Source organism: Callorhinus ursinus, unplaced genomic scaffold, assembly GCF_003265705.2.
Source record: "Callorhinus ursinus isolate GAN/ISIS: 27379988/994484 unplaced genomic scaffold, GSC_fseal_2.0 scaffold12, whole genome shotgun sequence".
Taxonomy (NCBI): Eukaryota; Metazoa; Chordata; class Mammalia; order Carnivora; family Otariidae; genus Callorhinus; species Callorhinus ursinus.
The window spans coordinates 42,596,105-42,623,589 of NW_027397074.1; the positions used below are offsets into that span (position 1 = coordinate 42,596,105).

General features: G+C 38.1%; 1 protein-coding gene and 1 long non-coding RNA gene across 4 annotated transcripts in view; one reads left to right on the forward strand and one right to left on the reverse strand.

The window, feature by feature from the left end:
* The window catches only part of SKAP2 (src kinase associated phosphoprotein 2), a 170,253-nt gene extending 166,128 nt beyond the window's left edge, over window positions 1-4,125 (reverse strand). For both annotated transcript variants that reach the window (XM_025873066.2, XM_025873067.2), the window contains exon 1: window positions 3,910-4,125. In XM_025873066.2, the coding sequence (XP_025728851.1) occupies window positions 3,910-3,976 (67 nt within the window). In that variant the 5' untranslated portion in view covers window positions 3,977-4,125. The remainder of the gene's footprint in view (window positions 1-3,909) is intronic.
* A 135-nt stretch (window positions 4,126-4,260) lies between these two features.
* LOC141373877 (uncharacterized) lies at window positions 4,261-21,151 on the forward strand. Of its 2 annotated transcripts, XR_012380260.1 has the most exons (4): window positions 4,261-4,459; window positions 14,667-14,801; window positions 15,491-15,600; window positions 17,590-21,151. It is a non-coding gene; the product is annotated as an uncharacterized lncRNA (long non-coding RNA). The 2 variants fall into 2 exon arrangements; XR_012380261.1 differs by lacking the exon at window positions 15,491-15,600.
* Window positions 21,152-27,485: the final 6,334 nt, after the last annotated feature.

Genomic DNA, 27,485 nt, shown 5'->3' on the forward strand with positions numbered 1-27,485 from the left:
AAACCTTAGAAGCATCATAGACTGATTTCATTTTGAGTTCAAATGTCCTCATAGCAACTTTATGCTCATTAGTTATTACTGCCAAAATGGGGCAGGCTTGTTCTTGCTCTGTAGGAAAATCCAGGTGCTAAAGAAGTAGGTGACTACTGGTGACTCAGTAGGTGGCACTCTTCCCTTTACATACTCAGCCAATGCCCCAGAAGCAAATTATGGGACCCTAGATGTACCATAAATAATTCTCATAGGAAAAATAAACCCAAAATGTTGACCAAATTATAAATGGAACTTAGGAAAGGTGGAAATCAAACCATACTATTCTTAGCATTGAAAAAATTCTCCCTCTATTTCAACTGAATTGCATTCTTTACCTTGTGCCCCTAAAGGGATTATCAATTTTAATGTGTGAAGTTTAAAAAAAAAAAAAATGTTCTAGAAATCCCCAGTAGGGAAAGATGCAATATTTCTAATCAAGACTGCCCTGTGAAAAAAAACCTCAAAGTCACTTTGCAGAAACCATATAGCCACTTTGTTTATTGTTGGTTTGGTTTGGTTTGGTTTTGATTTTTCAGAGTACTGACAACCACTATTTTCTCCTGTTAGTGTTGGTTTCATTTTCTAACTTAATAAAAAGAAACTTACATCCTCTTAGAGCTTTTCTCTTCAAACATGTTGTCCTAAAACAAATTAATGAGAATGAATGAGAATATCTGATTGCAAACTACCAACATCCAGTATTCAAAGAATGATTAAACAAATGAAGGGGGTTGAGAGCCCGTAGTTCTAGTTCCTCTCACTTTCTCGCCTGCCCGGAGAAAAAACTCACATAAATCAAGATTATTCTTGCTGTTAGTCCTAGTCAAAATATTTGGATGTAGGAAAAGATTAAATGGACAAGATTCAGAATTATCCATTGATTCTAATTATCCAGGCTAAACTTGTTCTTCCATTGTTGTGAAAAAAAATGAAAGGTTGCCTGTAGTGCATAGGCAGTTCAAAATTTGCTTTTAACAAAAATCTATAACCTTTTTTCTATTCATGTAACAGAAGAAAAATACAACACTTTTACAAGAAGTATAGGCTTTCAAGATTTAATATACTGATCCCAGAGAAATATGTATCACTAACAGTCAAAACTATAAGCCCCTTTTTCAAGAGTATCATTAAATGTAGTTAAGAATGATAGCATCTATGGGTTTTTGCATTTCTAGAGAATGTTTTAGAGGGGAAGGAATAAGAGAGAGGAACAAATATTGAAGGGAAGCCTAAAACTGCTATAATCAGAAAGAAAAATAAAGAGAAAGAAAATAATATAAACTGATAAGAATACATTGAGCACCTATCTCTATCAAGCAGTCGAAATGTCAAACATTTAACACGTATGACATACAATGATTTGGATAATAGGCACATGGAACACAAAGGGAACTGTCTGAGCAATGTTATTTTGATAGGCATTATCTTTTGACTTTATATCCTTTTTTTCTGTAGGCAAGGATTTTAAGTGCCTGAAAAGTTTAGGTCCTTATCTTCTCTACATGGGAATTCTAGCATGGTGTCAAACATTCTCAGAGGGCTCAACTGTTAACTACAACCACCACTACTAATATCTCCTCTTAGTTTCAGAAAGTACTAGGTAATCCAGCATTCAAACCAATGCTCTCCCTCTATAGTTTTAGTAATTTTAAATCTAACCATGTACTATTACCCAACACACTTGAATTATGCAAATAATCATGCACAATCCCAACAGAATTTTTTGGATGCAAAATGTGAAAAAGCTGCTGAGAACCTTTATTCTTGAAACCTTTCCAGAAAGATTTTAATTACAGTCAAACACAAAATGTTAACATCTTTCTTTGAATAAGTTAAAAAAGAAAACTGAAAAACACTAGTTCTCGTTTCATTTCTTTAAAAAGTATAGATAGATAATCTCTCAAATCCATACCCCTTGAAAATGTCCTCTGAAAATAAAGTGTAAGCCAAAGTTTAATATTAATTTTAATTTTTTAATTTTCGTATTTTTAATTTTCATATTTTCATATTTGTTTTTAATACTTCATGTGTTTTGATATGTGATTTGTTTAATAATATGAAATATTGAAAACATCAGTAAGATGACTTTTAAACACTCATTTCAGACATTATGCAGGCATATTAACTGACTAAAGAGAGAGAAATGGCTAAATAGGAAGTTAGCATTGGTAGATAATTTAAATATTATGTAATTCTAAGCTTTCAACAAATTATATACATAAGGGCCAAATGAAATATTTGTTATCTATGGGAATCAGAGAATAATGTCTCCTAACCTATATGTCATACTATCTGCAAAAGTATGATTATGGACCCAAACAGCAAACTGCCTCCTGTTGGAGCTCTCAAGCTTTACAGGTGTGCACCCAAAGGTCTGAACTTTATTTCTTAAAGTCAAAAATTCAGAATTAGAATATCCTGAAAGTGGTGCCATCTACTTCTGGAGTAATGATAAACACTTCTCTGGTCTGGTTATTAAAATAGTATTCTAAACACGCAATTCCAGCATTGTAACAATGAAAACGTTAACTGTAGTAAAACAAAATCAGCACTAATGAGAAACTCTCATATAATGGAATAAAAGCTGCCTTAAATCAGTCTTTAGAGTTCCTTATATTTCTCTTAGTGGTACCCATTAATGACAATAAGCATTCTTAGAGTAAAATACTATCCCACCACAAATGCATTTATCACACTGTAATCGTGTTCAGACAAACTTAAGTCTGTATCCATTCGCTCTCGGTTTTATTCTCTTGATCATATTCATGATGCTAACCAGCAAAACAGCATATTAGGAGATTTGGTCTCATAAGCAACTTACTATTTAAAATGTCACATTTTAGATATTAATTTTTGAGAGTTAAAATAAGGAACTTGTAATAGACATCTAAAAGAAACTCCTTTAATCCAGCTATTCAGGACCAATACTTAAAGGTAAATACTTGAGACAACTAAAGTAAAACAGTCAAAATTCAGTTTCTAGAATTCTGATGTCCCTATAACAAAGTGAATGATAGTAAGAATTCCAGAGCATCAGGATAGGTAAGATTTGCGCTACCCTAAAAGGACGTGTTTTCTACTTCGTGCAGAAATACACATCTCCATATATCTAGTAATGAACTAGTAGTGGATTCGTAATATCCTTGAAGAACCGCATCTTTAACTCCTAACGTAAGTTCCTATAAATGGTCATTTAAAACTGAAAAGGGGAAGATGAGGGTGCAAAGATGAAGTACTTTCATCGTGTGACACAGGAAGTTGGACCTTAACACATACTTCCTTTTTTGTTTTCATATGTTACTCAGGCCAAGACAAGGGGCCATTTGAGACTCAGGCCCTCTTTGAAAGTCTTAAATATGAGCGCAATGAATGTTTAAGAAAAAAAGAGAGTTTTAGAAATGACAATACCTTGCGTCCCACAACCTCTAACACCTGTAGCTCTGACATCTTTTTGCATCTTTACACCCTTCTCCTCCATTGGCCAGGCCACCGAAGAACTACTTCTTTGACTTCTGATCCCTTCCCAGTTCTCACACACGCATTCATTATCATTTCCTCTCTCCCTCCCTCTCTCTTCTCTCTTTCTCACACATACACGCACATGACGTCCTCACGATGCATACAGAAATGTCCTGATCCCATTAGTGTAGTCCATCAAGGAGGGCTTCCCCACCATCCTCGAACCCCATTTTCAACACACGCCCACTCCCCTTCTCAGTCCCCTCTTCCCCATTCCCAGTCCTGCTCCCACTGGCCAGGAGACAGGGAAGCGTGGGGAGGGAGGGCAGAGTCGCTGAACGCTTCTGTCCCCACCGGCTCGCCGTCCCCTCGCCCCCGGCCCAGCAGCGTCGCCCGCCCCCTTCCCCAGATCTTTACCTGCCAACAGGTTCCTAATTTCCTCAGGGAGGGGGTAGGGAGAGGAGGTGCTGCTGGGGTTGGGCATGTTAGGAAGCGCGGGGCGTGCGGGGAAAAGACCTGTGCTGAAAGGGGGACCGACGGGCTGAGGTTGCGGCTGCGACCTAGACTCAGGCTAGCGGTCCCGGTCAGGACAGCGGTGCTACGAGTCCGGACACTGCCGGGCCGGGGCTCTCAACAAGGAAGTCACTGAAGCCCCAGCTAGCAACTGCTGGACTCTCTGCCCAGCCCCGCCCGGCAGATGGGGGCGGGGCGATGGGCTGGGAGAAGACCCGAAGCGCCTGAGGGGCTCAACTGCGCATGCGTATCCTATGGTTTTCCTACCCTCGGAAAAGAGCCTCGGCACAGACCACACCCACCCCTACGTCAGGGAGCGGGAGGAGCGGCTGGTGGGAAGGGAGCCGACTGGGGCTGCGTCACCTGATCTGGAGTCTGAAGCGCCTTGCAGCCATTTTAGTTACTGGTGCGTCCACAACTGCTGACCGTTTCGCCAGGATCCCGAAAAAATAAGGTATCCGTAGTGCCCTTAAGTTTTCCGCTTAAGGGACCTCTAGCCAAAGGTTAGCCCCGCCGAGGTTTAACACCTCGCGTGGTAACCCGCAAGGACTTTTCGGCCGCCCTAAACTAGTATGGCCTTCTTTGTCCGACTGAATGAGGTAACCAAGTCCCATCTTCCGCCAGTCTTCCCTGAGAAGCCAGTCTGGAGCTGCTCCAGAGAGCTATCTCATTGGCTCTTAAATTACTTTTCTACCTAATTCTTATTGTTGGGCGACTTCCCCCACTACGAACGAGGAGTGAGAAGTCCTAGTCACTATCCTTTTGCGTTAAAAAAGAAAAAAACAGTTAAATAGCCATAGATATTACCGTCCCATCTATAAGCATCAGAAAGAAAATTGCTTGTGATTAGTAGAATGGAATTATAAAATGTGTTCACTACAACCTGATCGACAAATATTTATTCCATGTCTTCTATCTGTAAGTCTTACAGATTTTCTGTAAAACCCAAAAGACACGTTCTGGTGCCTTTAAAGTGTGTGTGTGTGTGTGTGTGCATGCTATATACTGTATGTGTGTGTGTAACTATATATATGTGTGTGTGTATATATATATTTATGTTCTGAATGTGTGTGTGTATTCGCCCCACCTCATATGGGAACTGCTGCCCTGATAAAGCTCTTTCCTCATGCTACTATTGCATTTTGAAGATTGTATTGTGGTATGTGGTGTGTAAATTGTTTATTCCTCTACCCTCCGACCCTCACTGGATCAATAGTCCTTAAACTTCAGTTTGCATTAGAATGACCCAGAGAATTTATTAACAATGCAGATTCTCAAGTTCCACTCCCAGAGATTCTAATTCTGTCTGTTTAGGGTGGGACCTGATTATTTCCATTTTAAATAAGCCCTCAGGTAGTTCTGATTCTAGACATCCTAAAATTTGATTTGATCACTTTACCGCTTTACTATAGGGCACAAAATTTGTCATAACTTATCTTTCATCCCCACCTGGAGTCCTAAATTTGACATAAAGTAATGACTCTAGTAATATTTCATACAAAAAAGTCTCAGACAGTAATAGTAAAAAATTAAGTGGTCAGATGCAATGACATTTTTGTATAATTCTGTAAGAGATAAACAACAAACGCTAATTGGAAAAGGAAAAATTAGAACACGTTGAAGTCCTCTCAAAACAAAAAGTAGGGGCTCCTGGCTGGCTCAGTCAGAAGAACATGTGACTTTTGATCTGGGGGTTGTGAGCCCCATATTGGGTGTAGAGATTACTAAAATAAACTTTAAAAAAACGCAAAAACAAGACAAAAACTTTATAATAGAAGTAAGACACAAAGTAACTACAAAAAACACCCCCCAGAAAACAAACCCATTCCCTAAAATGGAATCTGAAATTCCTACTCAGATTTAGAAATATGATGAATTACAGAAAGAGTGCTAGAAATTAGATTTATTTTTGGTGGAGGTAAAAGTAAATAAAGAGTCATTTTACAACATAGGAGCTCCAACTTCTAAGAGAATTATTATTCTTAAACTACAAAATTATCTTCCTCCTTAAAGAAAGAAGAAACTATTTCATGGACATTTTATGTTAGTGAGGATTCTACCTTCCTTTAGAGTTATCCCATATAATTCTTTCTCTTGTCACATTTTTTATTAAACCAGGCCTCCAAATGTTCCTATCCTTTGTTTCCTTCTGATAGAACTGACCACATTTTTTTCTTTATTCTTGTGTCTCATTTATTTATTTATACTCTACTCATTCCACAAAGGAAATGAAGTGATTTACTCTTGTATCATATAGACAGTTTTCTGGAGTGGATCAAATGGACAGTGTCTACACTGCTCATTATGACAAGTCATTCTTGTTAGTGAGAGACAGGAAACTATTAAGATTGCCTTAAAATATATAGCATCTAGTCCAAATAAAAAAGGCAATAACAGAAAATGGGCTTTTTGTATGAAACACATTTCCTCTACTTAGGAAGCCATTCTCAGACACAGGTTTGTGATGGATTCACTTGGGCAATGCTTTGTATACTCTATCATTTTTACTGTTTATTGTTAAAGTTACTGAAATTGATTATAAGACAGAGAAATAAAGAGAGGCTAAAAGAAATACATTCTCATTTCTCTTGTTTCCAAATGTTTCCATAACAAAAACTAGGAAGGAAATCAAATCATACTTTTCATTCTTTAAACTACTCATATTAGGTAAGAAAGAATAATAAACGAAATTTTAAATCTCAACCTGTAAGAGGAGTAACAGCTTCCCTACCATTCCACAAAGAAGAGACTAGACTCCGGGAAAAATCTCATGATTTGTCTTCTCAAAAGGAGAGCCTTCAATTCAAAGAAGATGTATATAGAGATATATCGAGAGATATATAGGTATATATCCCTGGAACTAAAGCTAACCCGCTTCCTTACATTTTTCAAATTTAGTTTAGCTGAGTAAGTATTTGCCCACAGGCCTAGGGTTAAAAGAATTTAAATGAGCATTGAAGAAGAACAATGAGCTAAAACACAATTTACTTTTTTTCTCTGCACCTCTTATCTTCCTTTAGTTTGGCATTCTTAGTCATGTGAAAGAAAGATTATATTTTATACTTAGGCATTGTATAGTTATTTGTTTCCATATAACAAAACTTAGCTTTAAACACTAGCATCTCACATAGTTTCTGATGGTCAGGAATCCATGAGCAGTTTAGCTGAATGGCCCCTGCTCAGTCTCTCACGAGGTTACAGTCAGGCTGTAGGCTGGGTTGCGATCATCTGAAGACTTGACCATAGCTAAAGGATTAGCTTTGAAGAAAATGCAACCACAGGACTGTTGGCTGCAGTCCTCCATTCCTCTCTGGCTGTTGGCAAAAGACTCACTTCCTCACTACATAGACTTCTCCACAGGGCTGCTCAAATGTCCCTTTGACAGGGCACCTAGCTTCCCCTGGAGCAAGTGATCCAAGAGATAGCCCAACCAAGACAGAAGCTGCAGTGTCTTAATCTCAGATGTGGCATCACTTTGCTGCTGCCATATTGTATTGGTCCCACAGACTAAGCCTGGTATGTAGAGGGAAGGGACTATACGAGGCTGGAGCTTGAAGTTCACAAGGCAGGGAGTCAGGAAGGGAAGATAGAGGAGATTCGTGACAAGCTGGAATGCAGAAGCACAAGCCGTGTTCACGAGGACCGTCTGAAACCACAGCTAGCTTTTGCTGCCTCTCATCCTGGTGGTATGGATGCCCTGCTGAAGTCAGGGTCCTTGCTTACAGAGTTAACACACACTTGCCGCAGCAGTCAGAACTGAAAGGAGGATCCAACAGAAGACAGAGCAGTTTGTCCTATCTGGCTTTTTGGCCTGGTAGCTGCTGCAGGCCAATGAGGTGAACCAGCAGACAAGTGACAACATACGGGAGCCACAAAGTGACTACTGTGTCACGTGTGTAAATCTCACACAAGAATCTCTTTTGTGACTAATGATGTTCTATATGCTGGCTAACCGACAATAATAAAAAAATAAACAAAAATTAAAACAAACTAATTAATAAGAATCTCTTTTGTGGCCCACGCCAGCCAGAAACAGACATAAAAGGGAATTCCAGGAAAAGTAGGTTGACAGATTGCAAAGCCACCAACCACACACTTGTACTAGTATATGTAAAGAGTGGATTAGACAAAAGAAGCAATTGAAATCTTGCATTTGTTTTGCAGCCTAATACATTTTTAAAACTTTTTATTTATTTATTTATTTGACAGAGAGAGAGAGGGAGCACAAGCAGAGGGAGTGGAATAGGGAGAAGCAGGCTTCCCGCGGAGCAGGGAGCCCGATGCGGGACTCGATCCCAGGACCCTGGGATCATGACCTGAGCCGAAGGCAGTCGCTTAGCCAACTGAGCCACCCAGGTGCCTCTACCTTTTTTAAAACTTTTTAAAGCCATTGTGTCTTTCAAGTCATCTAGTAAGGGCTCTTTTAAGAATTTTCAGAAATGAAACTTTGCTTTTATTTTCTAGATTCTTATTCCTCTCTTCATTTGAATCATCTAGGGCTAGTAGGTATGAGTTTATCATTGTGTGGTGCCAGCAAGAAAAAAATTATATTCTCACTGGAATTAGCCTTCAAAGATATGACACAGAAGCCCACCAAAACCAACAGGTTCTAATAGATGCAGCTCACTAACTTGTCTTTACAGTTTTTAGGTCGTAATTATTATTAATCGTGTTAGTATCATTTATTAACAAGATAAGGAAACACATTCATTCTCCTTTGCTCTCTATCTCATTTGCATATACACAAACATGTGCTCAGGCACTTTGCTGCCCTGGCCAATCATTTTAATATGAGAATAATAAGCAACTTAATATAGACCAGATTTGAGTTCTTAACAAGATGTTGTATGTCTTTAGGATTCCACAGATTAGGAATAAGGTAAGAGAATGTCCATTCCATTCCAGACTTGTTAGGGGCTGCCTGGTTCTCTCCCCAGGTAACATCCCTCTTCTCCCTTTAAGTGAAGTTAATTTCCCCTATCTAGAATCTCAGTGCTAGAGATCTCACCATTGTAACGTCAGCTCTGATGGTAATCTGGCTCTGGCCTTATATCCTAGTTCTAGTAACTAAGTTTCTCCTGCCTGGGTTCTGAAACCAAGTCTTTTACTTTGCCTACTTTCAGTAAAGGGACATTTTTTTTTTTTTTTTTTTTTTTTACTTCTAGCCCTCTTGGACTATGGCTCTGTCTTTCTCTCACAATCTTGATTTATAGTCTGGTGTTATATTCTAGGTGGATCTCCAGAGAAGGGATGGACCCATATCCCTGGGTTGCATTCTGCTAATCAGGCTTGGTCCTCAGAGTATGTACCCTAAGAACATGCCAAGAAAATGCTCATTCTTTATACTATATAAAGTTGAATGCAGACCCCCTTCTCTCCATGTAAACTGTTTTATTCCTCTATGGTTTGGTGAGGTTACCTTGAGCTGTGAACAGGTGCATAAAAAGATAAGAACTTTTGATTTTCCCCCTCAATTCTTTCCTCAAAATCTTTACTTTCTACCTCAGAGTCCCAATTGAGTGACCTTGAAGATTCCATTTTATTTTTGGCTCAGAAGAGACTTAACAGAGAATTATCCTTGAACTTAACCTAAGAGATAATTTGCAAGGCCACTGGTGTAATTTAAGCATTTCCAGGGTTGTCTGGCTGGCTCAGTCAGTAGAGCACACGACGCTTGATCTCGGGGTCATGAGTTTGAGCCCCACGTCAGGTGTTCAGATTACTTTAAAAAAATATTCAGTATAGGGGCACCTGGGTGGCTCAGTCGTTAAGCATCTGCCTTCGGCTCAGGTCTTGATCCCAGGGTCCTGGGATCAAGCCCTACATTGGGCTCCCTGCTCCGCAGGAAGCCTGCTTCTCCCTCTCCCACTCCCCCTGCTTGTGCTCTCTCTCTCACTGTGTCTCTCTCTGTCAAATAAATAAAATCTTTTAAAAAAATATTCAGTATAATATAAGCCTTTCCAGTCCACCCCACTCTCAAGGATGACTCTGACCTGCACTCCCTGAAGTTCTATCAACCAGAGACTTAAGAGAGTGGCTGGGTAACTATCTCCCTGTGCACCTCAGTCTAGACTGATTTGAGCAATCAGGTCTTCTAATACCTGGATTAAGCACCCTGTGGCTCCGGATGAAAGATAACTAAAACAGTGGTTTGGAATTTAAAACACCCTGAGAGAAGGCAGGTTGCATAGACCTTCCAAGGAATGGTTTCAGGACTAGCTGTGTAAAGCAAGCGAAGTCTTTATGGGTATATTTTATGCTGTGTGCCCCACTCTTTCTTTAGGATAGCCCTGGTCCCCACAACATCCTTACCGACATTCAATGAGAAGATAGTCCTCTGGAAGAATGAAACTGAAGAACATGACTGCCTTACTAATTAAACTTTGGAAGACTCACATTTGGGCTCTGAGTCTTAATTGGCTCAATATGAACTATTTATTCAATTATTTTTGTTACAGTTTTATTTTGTTTTTGTTTTGTTATTGTAGCTCTTTTCAAAAACCACAAATTGAGAGGAAAGATAATTTTCATATATACTTCTAGAATCATTTTATAGCTAAGTTGGCAGAGATTTTAGAACATTAAATAATTAGAAACAGGCCAAAATTTCTTTCTATATACAAAGACAAAACAGTAAATTGTGATCAGAGTCCTTCTTATTATTATACTACATCTATTCTCACTAGGCAATTTGAAAATACCAAGCTGTCTTCAGCAACAGTAATTCAGTGGGTTTGTGCCTAATATATTCATGAAGGGCTTTGATGGATTTGATAACCATAAGCAGCTGTTAACATTAAATTGCCATTTAATTTTTTTCAGTGACTTTCAAAGTTGTCAATATTAAACAGTAGTGTTTTACAAATGACTACTCTAAGACCAATAAGAGTAAAATTAAATAAAATTTAAAAGTCTCAACCAAATTCCCCCTTTTCTCCATAGTGTCCCACTACTAAGCAAACAGAAAGGGACAAAGAATTTTACAGGGCTTGAAGCACTGCTTTGTTATATTTGCCTATAATTTCTCCCATCCCTTCCCCACCCCACCCCAATTAATTTTTGTCCTTTTTTCATATCTCTCATCTTTGGTTGAAAAAAAAATAAACTGAGAAAACTACTGGGCAGGTCCACTTAAATATAAGCAACCATAACTGCAGTGACAAAAAAATGAAGCATGTTTGTCCTCATCCTCCCACAAGTAGGTGAGGCATGTACTTTCTGATTGTGATTATCATTACTTTTTATTTTTCCAGGTTTTTTGAGATACAGTTGACATACAATGCAGTGTGGGTTTAAAGTGCACAATGTTACGATTTGGTATATGTGTATAATACACAATGTTTACTACAATAAGGTTATTAACACATTGAGGTGCGTGCTTCTTAATAATCTAGGTGCACCAAAAAAAGCAATGGACCACAAGAATATCTTATATTTTATGCTGATGCCTTACTCTTCAAGAATTAAATAAGAACTCTAGCTCTCATATTAAAATTATTTAATTTTATTTCCTCACATGAAATAAACTTAATCTATTATGTATTATGTTTTAGAAAGCATAAATACAACACTGAAGCTATGGCATTTGCTTTGAGAAAATGGAAGTAAGCAGTTTCAAAAACTACATTAATAGTAAGATTCTTTACAGTACTGTAAACATGGTCTGTTAATAATTGCTCATAGAGGGGCGCCTAGATGGCTCAGACAGTTAAGCATCTGCCTTCGACTGCCTGCCCTCGACTGCCTGCCCAGGGTCCTGGGATCGAGTCCCTCATCATTCTCCGCAGGGAGCCTGCTTCTCCCTCTTCCTCTGCCTCTCTCTCTCATGAATAAATAAATAAAATCTTAAAAAAATAATATAAAATAAAAAAATAATAATTGCTCATAGAGTAGATACAATTCAGCCAGGACCAAAGCAGGAGACTGGACAAGAAATAATTCAATGCATGATTAAGAAGAGGCAAATATTAACTCAAAAGATTAAATGGGTGAAGGGTGTCAAAAAGTAAAAAACAAAAAAACTCCTACAAACCAATAATAAAAACACAAACTCAAGAAAACATGGAGAAGGAAAGGTTAAATAGGAAAGAGATGGAGAAGATAGTATAATATAGAAAAAAGAAACATTATATTTACATATGTAAAAATGCAGGGTATTATATATATGTATAAATATATACATCCATCAAATCCACGTTCAATCCCATTTCATAATATAAAATTTTGAGGGTAATTTTTTACCTTCATCCCCAAAAGCATAATTTTATGAAATTTTACTTAATAATCTGGATCTCGATTCTTGCCCTTTTATTTTTTCCTGTTTGGATGACTACTTTAATGTGATTTTATGGACTAAGTCAGTACTGTTGACATCTAATCCAGCCTTCACAGTTTGTGGCCTGCCACAGATATGTCAATGGCACAATGAAGGACAGCAAGAATTACGCAGTTTACCATATTGCTGGACTTTGCTGTGCCTCAGTCCCTTCGTTCAGCATTCTGAAGATACTTTGCTGTCTGTTGGCAACTTGCTTCTTCCTTGTGCTCATTCTTTCGTTTGACCCTGAGACCATAGTATTCCTTTAAACATTGTGCCTCCCCTAAGAACCATCTATAAGAGGAAGAAGGACTGTCAGAACAGATTCCTCTCCAGCCAGTTTGCTTTATATTGCCATGAGCATTTGATTTTTGTAATAACCATTTTAATTTTTCTCAGAGAGGTAAAAAAATATTCTTATATTAAATAAAGTACTATTAAAATGTATACTTTTTAAAATCTAGAAAAATTAACTTGCCAGAGCACAAAAAAGGACTTCCTGAAGCATCCCCAAATTACGTGCTTTCTTTTATTATGTTTCCTCACTTTTGTGTTTTCAAATAAAATACAGCCATGTACTTGCTGGGGAACAATGTTCATATGGAACATTTTCAGGGAAATATTTGTTTTTTCTGTATGGAAAAATAAATTCTACATCTGTGATAACTGTACTGTCATGCCATTAAGAAATCTTTGTACCACACATCAACATGGCAAGGTTAAATATTTTCAAAGTCATGCAAATAACAAAAAAAGTTACTTGTCTAAAACAAAATATTACACTTTTAAAGGTAAAACTATATCTTAGTTTATTTAATATATTTGTAAAAAAATTGTATAGCACATTGATTGCAAAAGAATACACACATATATAAAATCACTGTTAATTAGGCAAACTTGACAAAATACATTCAGCATATAATCTGCAAATAGGCCAATTTTGGATAATGTCCGAAATGATTTTCTCTGGCAGATAACAAAACAAAGGTCTTTGGCTCCTCTAGATATTTTTGTGGTTCACTTTTTTTTTTTAAGATTTATTTACTTATTTGAGAAAGAGAGTGTGAGTGCAAGTGGGAGAGGGGCAGAGGGCTTGAGAGAAACTTAAGCAGACTCCCCGCTGAGCGCAGAGCTGCAGCGCTGGATCCCACAGCCCTGAGATCATGACCTGAGCAGAAACCAAGAGTTGGACACCTAACCGACTGAGCCACCCAGGCACCCCTTGTGGTTCACTTTATTGTTGTGGTTGTGTTTTTATTTTGTTTGGGTTTTTTTTTTCTCAATTGCAAATATTTGAAAACCATTTTTCATAATTTAAAGTTTCAGTTACTTAGAAATTTTTGGTCATTTCAGTCATTTTAGCCTCAGTCAAAAGACATGACATGTAAATACAAGAAGCCAGAACTGAATGAATTAATAGAAAGCATATTTTCCTTTTCATATATCATCTCAATTTTAAAAAAGCTAATATAGAAAAACAAATTTGACACATGAATTATTAGTAAAAATTCTTAAATTTGTACACTCAAATATATTCGTGTTCTTTTTTTTTTTTTTAAAGATTTTATTTATTTATTTGAGAATGAGAGAATGAGAGACAGAGAGCACGAGAGGGAAGAGGGTCAGAGGGAGAAGCAGACTCCCCGCCGAGCAGGGAGCCCGATGTGGGACTCGATCCCGGGACTCCAGGATCACGGCCCGAGCCGAAGGCAGTCGCCCAACAAACTGAACCACCCAGGCGCCCCCAATATATTCGTGTTCTTGATCTGTCATAATGAAAGACAGTATCAGTGTTACTCAAAGTATAGTCTACTGACAGGTGCCAGTCCACAAACTGTTACCAGTGCATGGAAAGATGAACATAAGATGTGAGAGTATTTAGAAATTTTCTAGCAATTTGACACTGCCTTAATACCTCTTTTATTGTATCTTACTAAAATATCAGTCAACATGGATTAGAAATTTAATAACAAAAAAAATGTTCTGAATGTGTGATGAGTTAGGAAGGGTCACTATGATTAAACTGGACGGTTTTCATTTAACCCACACATGGTAAGTCTTAAGTGGCATTTTTTCAGAGAATCAGCACCACATAGGTACTGCATTCAAAGGCCTGCATCATCAAAAATAAATAATTGAAAATAATTTTCAATGATAATTCACTCTAAAAAAAGCTAAGCCTTTCCAAAGACTGAAGCTTGGGTTGCTTTTATGCATTTTATAGAACCACAACATAATTTTAAAAGTCCCAAACAAGCACCAGGCAATTCAGTTTTTAAAATTATATACAAATACAAATATTCACTGTAGTTCTATTACAGATGTATTGTTAACTTTTTTTAAGATTTTATTTTTAAGTAACCTGTACACCCAATGTGGGGTGCTTGAACCTGCAACCTGGAGATCAAGAGTCACATGCTCTACCGACTGAGTCATCCAGGCGCCCCATATTGTGAACTTCTGTGGCAATGGGTTCTATGTAAGTAGCTAAATGCTGATTTGCAAAATAGGAAATCTTGATAAACTTTTGATGTAAATTCTAATTATTTCAATAAAGTGTCTTAGAAATAACTTCATTTTTTTCATTAGAACTATTCAATTAATATTGCACTTCTTAGTTTTATATATGAAATTTGAAGACCATAAGATCAAAATCTGCTATTATCCATGTAGTGAAAGCATGTATACTGGGTTTGAGGAATTCCTTTATTTAGAAAAATACTCTGAACTAGCACTGTATATTTGGTAGCCATGGTGAGGTCTTCTCTAGGAATAAGGAAACTGGGAAAATAGATTGCCCTCTGAGAATTAAACCAGGAAATCAACATATAAAGGGGGTAGGAGCAGATATATGCAACCACTTAAAAGAAACAGGATATCTGTCTCCTCAGTCCAGAAGACTTGGCTGTAGCCTGATTAAATACAGAAGCCTGTCTGTCAGCCTTGCGGTCAGCCATGCAGGTACAGAAAAGAGAACCACAGAGGCAAGCATTGACAGTGATCACCCAGACACGATGGAGGAGAGAGCCTTTGCCAGGAAACTTTCATTTAGTGGGTGAACCAGGCTTGTTTATGAACAGATGGGAATAATCCAGTTGAGAAGACATTTAAAATATTTAAGATACAGGAGAGAGAAGTAATAATCTATAGCATATGTTTCTTGAGAAGGCAGGAAGTGCTGGGACTCAAAGCACAGGTGGAGAAACTGACCTTGGATAGGAAGAGAGACATCTCTTCTATTGCAACAAGAGGAAAAGAGGCCAGGATGATAGACATAGGTGAGTTTGGAGATCTGATATTAGAAAATTGAGGAACAATTCCATTTGAAGGCTTCTATTTTCTCTGAGAACAAGGCATGATCATCTATTGAGTGTGTGTGTGTGTGTGTGTGTGTGTGTGTGTGTGTGTGTGTGTGTGTGTAGTGAGGCAGGCGAGGGTGTGGTCAGGTAGGAAAGGGGAGGAATTTCAGGTTTGATATTTTTTTTAACGTTTAATGAAGATCAGTAGCAGAATATCTTCTTCAGCTAGCTTTTGGCTAGCATTCAATTTGACTTTAAAAATCTGGAATAGGAATATTTTTATATCTATATAAATAAAAGTCAGTGTGCTCTTAGGACATCACACAACGAAATGACTATTCACACACTCTTGAGAACAAATCATGTTAATTTGTATGCATTATGATTTATGTATTTTATTTCATTAGACTATAGTAGAAATTAGTGATACAACTGGGATAAGAACTCTGGCCTCACTTTACATTTCAACTGACTTGTAGAAAATGTTTTCCACTGCAATGTCTATTTGTGTTTGCTTTGCTTTTTTATCTGCTATCCACAACAAAGACAGTCGTGTCTTTTTAACTGGATTTTAAATAGGTAGTGGTTTGCTCCCAGTGTGGACTCAGTGAACCCAAAAGCTGGTGTATTCGGTAGAGTTAGATTTGACTGGGAATGACAGAAAGCCCCAAGTACAGTGGCTTAATCAGAACACATGTTTCTCTCTCTGTCGTTTGAAAGTCTAGCCAGACCGTCCAGGGTGGTGTGGTGCTCAGGCTGCCACGGGACAGTTCCACTCTTACTGGCCAGACTTGGTTACATGGCAACACAAAGTCAAAGGGGTCTGGGAAGTATTTATCTGGGGGCGGTCCCATGCTCAGGTAAAAATTCTGTTAGTCTAGAAGAAGAGGAAAACAGATACTAAGAAGAGACTAGCAGTCTGCCATGGATGTTGAATATGTTTCTTCTTGCTGAATAACAGCAAGACATAATCAATGCCAGCACCAAGTTCTAAAATTCTGCAGAATGTTTAAAAAAAACAACTTTTAGGCAATTGCTCTGTCTTCTGTTTGTCACACACTGCTAGCACCTTTACTCCTGTCTCCTGGGTGAATGTTCTTGTATGCTACAAAGTCTCAATTCCCTTGTTTCTCTGTTTGGGTTTGAGAAAACTTTTCTTCTTAATTCTTGCATTTTCTGAATTTGAAAGATTAACCATCTGTTTCAACCTCCAAGCAATGAGAAAGTTCATCTACATCTGTTTTACTTCATATATGCCAGAAATGGGTTTGCAGTATTTAAAAAATGAAATAGTAATTGTTATTAATATATTCTCATGGGCTCAGCTATAGAATCCACTGCCTGTTAGCTAAAAGCAGAGCATTATCTGAACTAACTTAACAAAGAAAAGTGTATTATTGATCATAAATTTAACTGAAATTGAACTTTCACATCTTGTTAATACAATCTAACTTTGCGTTTTGGACATACTTTGCAAAATAAGTAAATTAGAGTGTTGGTAAAAATACCTTGTTTTAAAATAGAAAGAAGTTGGGTGCCTGGGTGGCTCAGTTGGTTGGGTGACTGCCTTCGGCTCGGGTCATGATCATGGGGTCCCGGGATCGAGTCCCACATCGGGCTTCCTGCTTAGCGGGGAGTCTGCTTCTCCCTCTGACCCTCTTCCCTCTTGTGCTTTCTGTCTCTCATTCTCTCTCTCTCTGAAATAAATAAAATCTTTAAAAACAAATAAAATAGAAAAGAGTTACAAAGCTTTTTATATGAAAATTTGATTTCAGTGCTCACTAATACAGGATGATTTAAGCCTTCAGTAAATTCAAAGTTAAAGCAGAATTTTCCAGCATAAAGTATTTTCAGAGAACAAAATTAAAGCAGAGATTTAAAACATTTTATTATTGCCATGTTGCTAAGGCTGTTCCTTTCTTAGGTTGGTTTCAATTTTTTCTTTTCTTTTTTTTCTCTTCCCTCAAGATTTTCCAGCACTTCCTGTAACAGTAAAAACTTTAGGAAGGTTCCTTACCACCTTATTGATGAAGATTTGGAAGTAGTCTTTGTTCTGGTTCTTCTTGCTGCTCTCCCTGACATGAACAGCTAGAGTACAATTTGAAGAAATTTGAGATGGAAATTGGGTTTCTCAAAAGTGCTTTGAGGCTGGCCAGAAGCATTTTTACTTGAGCTGCTATGTCCTATGCTCAGAATACAGCACATGATGGCCTATGATGAAGCTGTCATCATAGCATGCTCAGCCATTAATATGTCACCATTCTAAAATAAAAATCAAACCTGAACTCTGTAACTGATTGGTCTTCATCTCCTCTAAGGAATAAAGACAAACATTAATGATTCACTTCCATTTACAGCATTCCTACATTGTAAAAAGGCACAGTAGTCTTTAAAGTATTTAATTAAAAGTGATAATGTAACACATTCTCATGCAAAAAAAAAATCAAACTGGTATAAAGTGGAAAAAAAAAGTAAAAGTACCTTTCCCCTTCCCCAATATTATTACTCTGAATTTTAATAGGTATTTCCAAAATGCCTTCTAAAAGCTTTGTACTTATTTACATCCCACTATTCTTGAAACCTGTTTATAAATAAATGTACTTAATAACTTATTCATTTGCTCAGAGCCTTTCCATATTTATTGGTTATTAATCTAATTTAGTCTCACAGCTTTCCTATGAGATGAAGATATTAATCTCCCAATTTTATAAATCAAAAAACAAAAATAAGGAGACTTTAAGTTGCTCAACAGTAACTCCATGGTGTGCTAGGAATTGAACTTTAACTTCCTACTTTGTGGTAACATTATCTAGCCACTGACCTATACTCTCAGGCTAATTGGGAAAGACAAAAGTAAAGCCTACAGAAAATTCTTAAAAAGATGTAAATATTGAGAACCTGGTAAGCATCAAGTATCAGCCTATTATTCTGGCCACCTAATTTTTTCTCTGACTTAAAGTAAAAAAGTAAAACATTTATGACCAATTTGATATTGTTTCTATATATATATGTCAATTGGGACTCATTAGCCAACAGTTATGGAGACTAATACAGGTGTCCACTAATAAAAGGCACAGCACACTGCAAACAATGCAGTTCCTGTATTTTTAGAGATTCTTGGAAATGCTTTATCTTTAGTTTCACATCTCATCACAAAATCTCTGTGGTACCTGGGTAGCCACTGTGTCTAGTTGTGTATTATTACTTGAGAGACAAAAAAGCATCTCTGATACAGAGTGGTTCTAACTCTGCAAGGCTTAGTCTTGACCTCAGCTGTGACAGTCACTCTATAGAGCATCCAGAAAGTAGATGAAGCTTATGGGAGGATTAAAGTTACAGCTCTCCTCTACAAAAAATCTGTTGGCAAAAACTGTCTCTCCCAATCTCCCATAGGCTGTCAAATCAAATTGGTGCCCAGAGTTCTGGCTCAGATGTTTAAAAAAGAGGCTCTTTCCCTGCTGCTCTTACCTCTTGGGTTCACACTTGGCCTTCACATGAGTGACTCAGGATAGGAATTTGTAGTTGCAGGACACTTTTGAGTAAGAAAAATGATGTCCTCCTCTCTGTTGAACTAAATAATAACCCTATTCTAGTAAAAGCTTTAGAACTAGGTTGTCAAATTCCTATTAAATTTCATTCTCTAGGCCTTACTCTATAGGACTAGAATTGTGTTTATTCAACTGATGTTCATAGTTTCTTGGAAGGTTGTCTCTGGATGAGAAGTGAAAATGTTAAGTAAACATCTTGAAGACTAAAAACAAATCATTTATTTTTGGAATAGTCAGGTAACAAATTCAAATTCAAGTTCACTTTGAAACTGAAAGTTTGAGGTCATGTGGGAAAAACCTTTATGTCCTATGAATATGTAAGAAGCGAGAGAGAGGCTGAATACATAGGCTGAGCTCTCATACCAATTTTGTTTACCCCATGAAATTCCATCTCTCATCAACAGCTCTGTATTCTCTCATTTCGATGCCTCTCAGTCCCTATTATTAAATCCTAATGGTTTCTGATGGTTTCTGCAGGATTGGATTGGGCTAGATTCAAGGTATCTAATGCAGATTTGGCTTTTCTTTGTTTAATTGTGCATTTGGATGAGAAGTAGCTTTCCTAGTAGACCTGGGAATAGAGTCAGAATAGACTTGATGTGTGAATGAGCAGATAGGAACCTGACCTTGTCTGGATGTGCTGGGGCGGGGGGAATCAGTAGCCTGATACCTAGCCACCATTTCTGTTTTCAGCTTTAACCCTGTACTGTATAGTTTTGGAGAGAAACAGAGCAAGTCCGGAATTTCAGCTCTGTCAATTTATGCCAGAACTTGGGCATGTTATTTACTCAGTACCAGTGTACTCATCTGAAAGATGAGAATCAGATCATTGTCATGGGAATTGTAGATTACCTCTGTCTGCCTGGCACACACACAGCAGGCATTCAGTAGTCACTATAGAGGGGCGCCTGGCTGGCTTGGTCAGAAGGGCATGCGGCTCTCGAGGTTGTGAGCTCAAGGCCCACACTGGGTATAGAGATTTCTTAAATAAATAAATAAACAAAAACTTAAAAAAAAAAAACTGTATCTATAGGGCTAGTCAGAAAATAGTAAACATTACCAAGGTGCCAGCCAAGACATGAGACATTTTTATCACCAGTCTTTCCTATTAAACTCATTCAAATGGTCTGGAACAATAGAAACATGCAGAACTAGTCTAAAGTTCATAAGTAGAAGAAACTGGAAAGTTCACTCATCCATTCAACAAATATAAGCAAAGAAGACACCAAGATGTCAGTCTGTAAGGTAAGTCATGTACACACATCACTATATTGCACAGTAGAACAAGATACATGCCACAAAATAAAGTGAGTTAAACTGCTATGGGCCTTTGAGAAAGAAAATATTTCTTTCAATTGAATTACCAGACAATATTATATGGAAAAGGTAAGTTTAAACAGGGTGCTATAGGCAGAGTGGGTAAATAGGATGTGTTTATGATATAGTGTCTAATTCAGTTTGACTAAAGCATGGAGTAAACGAAAGGGAAAAGTGTGAGATAAGACAAAAAAGGCAGGTTTGGACCATACCATAGAGGCCAGGCTAAAGAATTGGAGACTTTTTTCAGCAGAGGGGTAATATGATTGATGATGATAATAGCATTATTAATCATTGATCTAGAAGCTTTGTGAAAGAAAGAGTGGAAAGAAGAAATACCAAATCCAATGAGGAGATTGCACAGTGAGACGGGGGGAAAATCGTGATGGGCTGATTTCAGGTAAGAGCCATGGGATTAGAGGGGAAGGAGTGGACTCAAGAGTTGGGGGAACTTGCAAGTATGCTGTTAATTAGTAAAGAAAGGAGGGTAATGTATTTCTAACTTATTTTTGTTATCAAAATAAAAACATTGTTTGATTCTGTCTTTATTTTCATTAGAATAATGGACTGTTTTTAGCTTTATTGTTAATTAAGTACCTAATAAATGTGGGATGTTTGACAACCAGTTTTATCATCTGCCAATATTTTTGCATTAAGAATTAAAATAAAACAACACCTATGAAAAATAAATAAAAATAAAACAACACTGTTTGACTTCTGTTTTATTCTTCCTAAGAACACTAGTCTTCTCTCGTTCTTAGAAGACGGTTCTCAATCCTGGCTGCTCAGTAGAATCCCCAGGAGAACATTTTAAAAATTCTAATATCTGGGCTCCAGCCCTGGACAAATGAATCAGAACCTCTGGGAAGTGGACTTGAGCATCACTATTTTCAAAAGTAGTCTCCCCAGTGATTCCAGTGTACAGCCTCAGTTGAGAACTGCTGACCTTGAACAAAATACATTGTAGTCTCTATATAAGCACACTTGCTTACATGCTCTTTATCCATTCATTGCAAAACTCACTGAGCACATTCATGGTGGTTCATTCTTGAGTCTCAACTGAGGGATGGTTCCCCAGAATTTCTGGATGTTCAGCATTCCTGGTGTTCTCTCCCCACTCTACACCACTCCATTTTGGGAGAATAAATAATCCCAATTCCTACTTGTAAGTAGAGATATGAGAAAAATTAGCCTGAAAATAAAGTAGACACCATTGATAGCAGAGAGCAAAGACAGAACACAGGTCCTTGGTGAATTGAACTACTATATCAATCAGTCCAGAAGCCCAATCTTCTACTGGACTTCAGGTTTATAAGAACCAAGAAATTTATTTATCATTCAAGCCACTTTGATTTGGAGTCTCTGTTGCCTCCAAAAGAATATATTTTCAGCGCTCTATGCTCTTAAAATAAATGGCTTTAGATCTTGATCCCAAATAAAAAATGGCAAGGTACAAACCTGAAATGTGACATCTTTTATAAGATACCCAGCAACAATATTGTTGTCTTAGTGACATAAACACTTGGGCTATAAGTGCTGCACAGCTGTGAAAACCTGGACTTTGAAATCTGATGCGTTTTCCAGTGTACTCTGGCCATTTAACTGTGTTCTTTTTTTTTTTTTAGCAGCATAAATTACATGAAATTTACTTATAGTGTTATTTCAGTGAATTTTCTTTTTTTCTTTTTTAAAGATTTTACTTAATTATTAGCATGAGCAGGGGAAGGACGGAGGGAGTAGGAGAAGCCGACTCCCTGCTGAGCAGGGAGCCTGATGCTGGGCTCAACCAGGACCCTGGGCTCACGACCTGATCTGAAGGCAGACACTTACTAACTGAGCCACCCAGGCGCCCCTCAGTGATCAAAAAAGAAAAGCTCTAGGCTCTGAATATGCCCTTGAAATTTAATCACACCCATAATATTACCAGAAAATACTATCAAATTGTTGAAAATATACTAAAAATCCATTTCTTCAAAACATACTTCTTAAGAGATAGAAGAATATAGAAGAATGTGAAAAGGGAAAATAGAACCTACATTTATATTTGCTTATATGTCCATCAGGAACCTCTGAAAGGAAGAAGTTATGAACAAGTGGTTAATTTCGAGGGGAGTGGGGACCGGGCAGAGGAGGATGTTGGGGGAGACGTGTCGCTGTATGCTTCCTACACTTTATGGCCTGTGAAGTGATGTGATTATATCACCTGTATGCAATTTTAGTTAAAACGCAACTTTAGTAAAAATGAATTTTAAAATTCTAAAATATACTTTTTACTAGAAGTACAGCCAACTGAGAACCCTACCATCTCCACTCAATGCCATATTAGACCTTTACTTACTTTTTTAAAATATGATACATTTTTTTTTTTTTAAAGATTTTCTTTTTGACAGAGAGCACAAGCAGGGGGAACAGCAGAGAAAGAGGGAGGAGCAAACTCCCGCTGTTCAGAGAGCCCGATGCGGGGCTCGATCCCAGGACCCTGAGATCATGACCTGAGCTGAAGGCCGACGCTTAACCATCTGAGCCACCCAGGTGCCCCCATATTAGACCTTTATCTATAACAATACTAAATTAGAGATTTCAAAGTCAATTTGTGGAATGCTCTTCTTAGTGATTCAATTCTATTAGGACATCCAAAACATTAAGGTCACAAATGACCCTGAAAGCATACAAAATGGGGTAAAGCAGTCAGAGTAAAGGGAGAGAAGACATGTTTAAAGATGAACAGAAGAGGCCGAGTGGGCATTCCAGCCCAGAATATCTGAAGAATAAGCACAACTCACAAATCTTATATCTAACAACTAGATGTCTTACAAATGGTACATGAGGATTGATTTGTTACAGCTCATTTAAGGTTTTCTGCATCATTGTCCTCCAGCATGCCCCAGCTACCATTTCAAACCAGATCTTGTTCTCTACTTTCCCATCTCTAAGGATAGACAATGGAGTCCAGTCCTAATGACAAAAATAATGATGCCAGCTAACATTAATCGATGATCTGTTATACTCAACTCCTACCAAGTATGTATTTCAGACTCATGCTGAGCATTTAGGAGACACTCATAGACCCAACCAGATTAGAAAATCAACAACAAAAAATCAACAACCAGATCACTAAGAAACCTTTTTTTTTTAATTTTTAAGCAGGCTCCACACCCAACATGGGGCTTGAACTCACAAGCCTGAAATTAAGAGTCGCATGCTCCACCAACTGAACCAGCCAGGCACCCCAGTAAACCTAATTTTAAAAAAAATTTGCCCCTTGAATAGATTCTTAAGTTATAGTACAACAACACTTTATAATGATATAAAGCTGCTAAAAATAACTGGCCAAAACTATATTAAAACATAGAATATGTAACAGGGGCACCTGGGTGGCTCAGTAGGTTAAGCATCCAACTCTTGGTTTTGGCTCAAGTCATGATCCGGTCATGAGATCGAGCCCTATGTGGGGCTCCGCTTTTGGTACAGAGTCTACCTGAGATTCTTTCCCCCTCTGCTCCTCACTAGCCCCCTCTAAAATAAATAAAATCTTAAAAAAAGAATATGTAACATGATTAAAAATCTTTAAGAAGCATGATGTCAAATGGTATGTAAACACATTAACAATTACATAAAAAAAACATGCATGAGGATGAGGCACAGAAGATAACACAGAAATTTGAAGATAGGGACACCTGGGTGGCTCAGTCAGTTAAGCGTCTGCCTTCGGTTCAGGTCATGATCTCAGACTCCTGGGATCGAGTCCTGCATCCGGCTCCCCACTCAGTGGAGAGCCTGCTTCTCCCTCTGCCTGCCACTCCGCCTGCTTGTGCTCTCTCCCTCTCTAGCAAATAAATAAATAAAATCTTTTAAAAAAAGAAAAATTTGAAGATAGTTGTATTAGAAAAGTGGGATTACAGGTGGTCTTTTTTTCCTTTCTCAAATCTTCCCTTTCAATCTTGTTGTTACCCCATGTATTATTTTAACCTACATTAGCATATAGAGTCAGCTGCATCACAAGATCCAACATCCTGGCAAATTAAATAAGATTGCAGCTTATTTCTCTCTCATATGACAGTCCAAATATAAGCCATGCAGTGCTGATACAGTGCTTCTAAACAGTGTGTCTAGGGCGCCTGGGTGGCTCAGATGGTTGAGCGACTGCCTTCAGCTCGGGTCGTGATCCTGGAGTCCTGGAATCGAGTCCCGCGTCGGGCTCCCTGCTCGGCGGGGAGTCTGCTTCTCCCTCTGATCCTCTTCCCTCTCATGCTCTCTATCTCTCATTCTCTCTCTCTCAAATAAATAAATAAAATCTTAAAAAAATAAATAAATAAACAGTGTGTCTATTTAGAAATACTGTTACTAAGAGGGAACAAGGCATTTGGAAGTCAACTAGCAGTTTTTTGCCTCACTACTCCCTTCTTTTCCTAAGGGTATGAAAACCAGTTTCCAGTTGTTTATGCTTTTAAAACTGTATTAACTGCAAATTCTCCACTCACCCTTATCTAGTAACTAGTTCCTTAAATCAATGATGCTGTACCTCCTAACCGAGCACATAGTACTGCTCTTGTCACCAGACTAAGTTTTATGTTTCCCTGGACCCTCATCTGGCCGGCTCCTGCTTCTCATTCAGGTCTCTGCTCACATGGTGCTTCCTCAGAATTGCCATTCCTGAGCTCCCCTACTCAGAGCAGCCTCTCATTTAGTCATTATGTCTTACTTTGGTTGTTTTCCAGTTTATCACTACTTAAAATAATCTGTCCTTAGGATTTGCCTTCCTGCAATAGAACTGAAGTTCCATGAGAGCAAAGACCTTGTTTACCTCAGCATCCGGTATACAGCACCAAGCACAGTGCCTGACACACAGGAAGAAGACCAAAAAAAATGTTGAATGAATGAATAAATGCCCAACCCTGCAGTAACTGTAGTACTAAAAGCGCCCAGCAGGGAAATAATAAGAAACAACTCAACAATGGGGCGCCTGGCTGGCTCAGTCCGAAGAACATGGGACTCTTGATCTCAGGATCATGAGTTTGAGCCCCATGTTGGGTGTAGAGATTGCTTAAATAAGTGAAACTTAAAAAAAACAACAACAACAATAACAAGATACTTGACAATGACTAGATAAAGTCCTCTGATGTTTTCTCATTGACCTGAAAAATATCAGGGGGAGAAAAAGATGTTCTGCAAGCTAGTGGGAAAATACCTGAGTGTTATCTAAATCTATTTACTCTTGTAGGACTGATTCAAGGTGCAGGCACATGCTTCTCAGTAAGAATGGGATACCACCCAGCTCCATTAAACCTGCTCGTCCAAACTCCTGCCCAACTCATCTTCCTGTAACCTTCAGAGTTCAAGGCAACAGGTGATGGTGTTAACAGAAATCACCCTAACTGGGACTGTAATAATGAATATCAAAAAGAATTCTAAGTGAATTGTTACTTCCCTTCCTTCCCGTCTGAGGCAAGTACAATACCCACTGAATTCAACGGTACATCTCAGTGAGAATCTGTGGGTGAGGAGAATAAAAGCACTGCCATCCGTCTTTTTTTTTTTTTTAAGATTCTATTTATTTATTTGCTAGAGAGAGAGCACAAGCAGGGGGAGCAGGAGAGGGAGAAGCAGGCTCCCCACTGAGCAAGGAGCCCAAAGCAGGCCTCAATCCCAGGACCCCGGGATCATGACCTGAGCCAAAGGCAAGACGCTTAACAGACTGAGCCACCCAGGCGCCCAGAAGCACTGCCATCCAAAAGGGTGATCTTGTTCTAAATTCAGTTTGCTGACTTTTCAACTAAATTTAGCATTATATGAATTTCAATAACAGCTCTTGAAGCATGCCTTATAGATAAGCCAGTAATAAATCCTTTAAATATGCATAGGACGTATTTGCATTGCTATACTTGCATTGCTAGCAAATGCAAAGTTAAATAAACACAAATGTGAAGAGATATTCCTCCTCCTAAATTATCAGTAATCATTCCTTAGATACTAAGATCCTAAGAGCTTACCTTAAATACGAAGATCCCACCAAGGTGTGAGGAGACATTGAGAGATTATAGAAAGTATCCAGCATAATGTTGCTAATGGATGCTTGTGCTGAAAGCATAAAATATAATTCATTACATATTTTTGACTTCCAAACATGGCACATAGGAAGCCACTTAAAAATCAAATTGTTCATATGTTATTGCCTCTGACGCTCCACAAAGCTTTGGTTTTCGTAGAATCATTGATTTAAGAAATCTTTTCTTGAGAAAATAATTTTTTAAGAAGCTTGAGAACTAAAACGATCACCAGTTTCCAAAAGAGAAGTCATTATTTTCCTTGTAAACCAGACTCTCTCTTGGGTTGCACATTTGTGAACGGTGACACGGTCTTCCCAGGCACTTGGAGGTATCTCTTTTCCCCACACTTCCGGTGTCCACAGAGAAGCTCACAGAGCCCTCCTCATCTCCTCTCAACGAGGTAACAACTAATAGCTTCTTCACAGTCCCCTCTACCGACAGCATAAAATTTGAGTTCCTTTCCTATGACATTCCAGGTACACCCCAATTTGGATTCATTTCACTTTCCCGCATCACCTCTCACTACAAACCCCCAAGCATACCTGATCCCTAAATAAGTTAAAAACCCTCAACTCTCTGTGTCATCGTCCCTACCATTTGTTGAGTCTGAAATGCTGAAATACTGTTCCCTTCCTTTGTTCCTTCTTCCTGTTCATCTTCTAGTGCTCAGGTCCATTGCCACTTTCTCAGTTAACTTTATCCCTATACGATCAGTAGGAACTCCTTCCACCTTGCTCCAATGACATTTTGCTTGTTTATAATAAAATTTAAAATAACTATTATTATTATTATTACGATTATTGAGGCCTTACTATGTGCCAGACACTTTGCTAAGCAAGCATTAACTCATTCAGTCATCACCATTATTATTCCATCTTATAGTGGCCTCTACAAGATTAATTCATTTAATTTTTTTTCAAGATTAACTCCCTGAAAGCCATTCAGTTAGGAA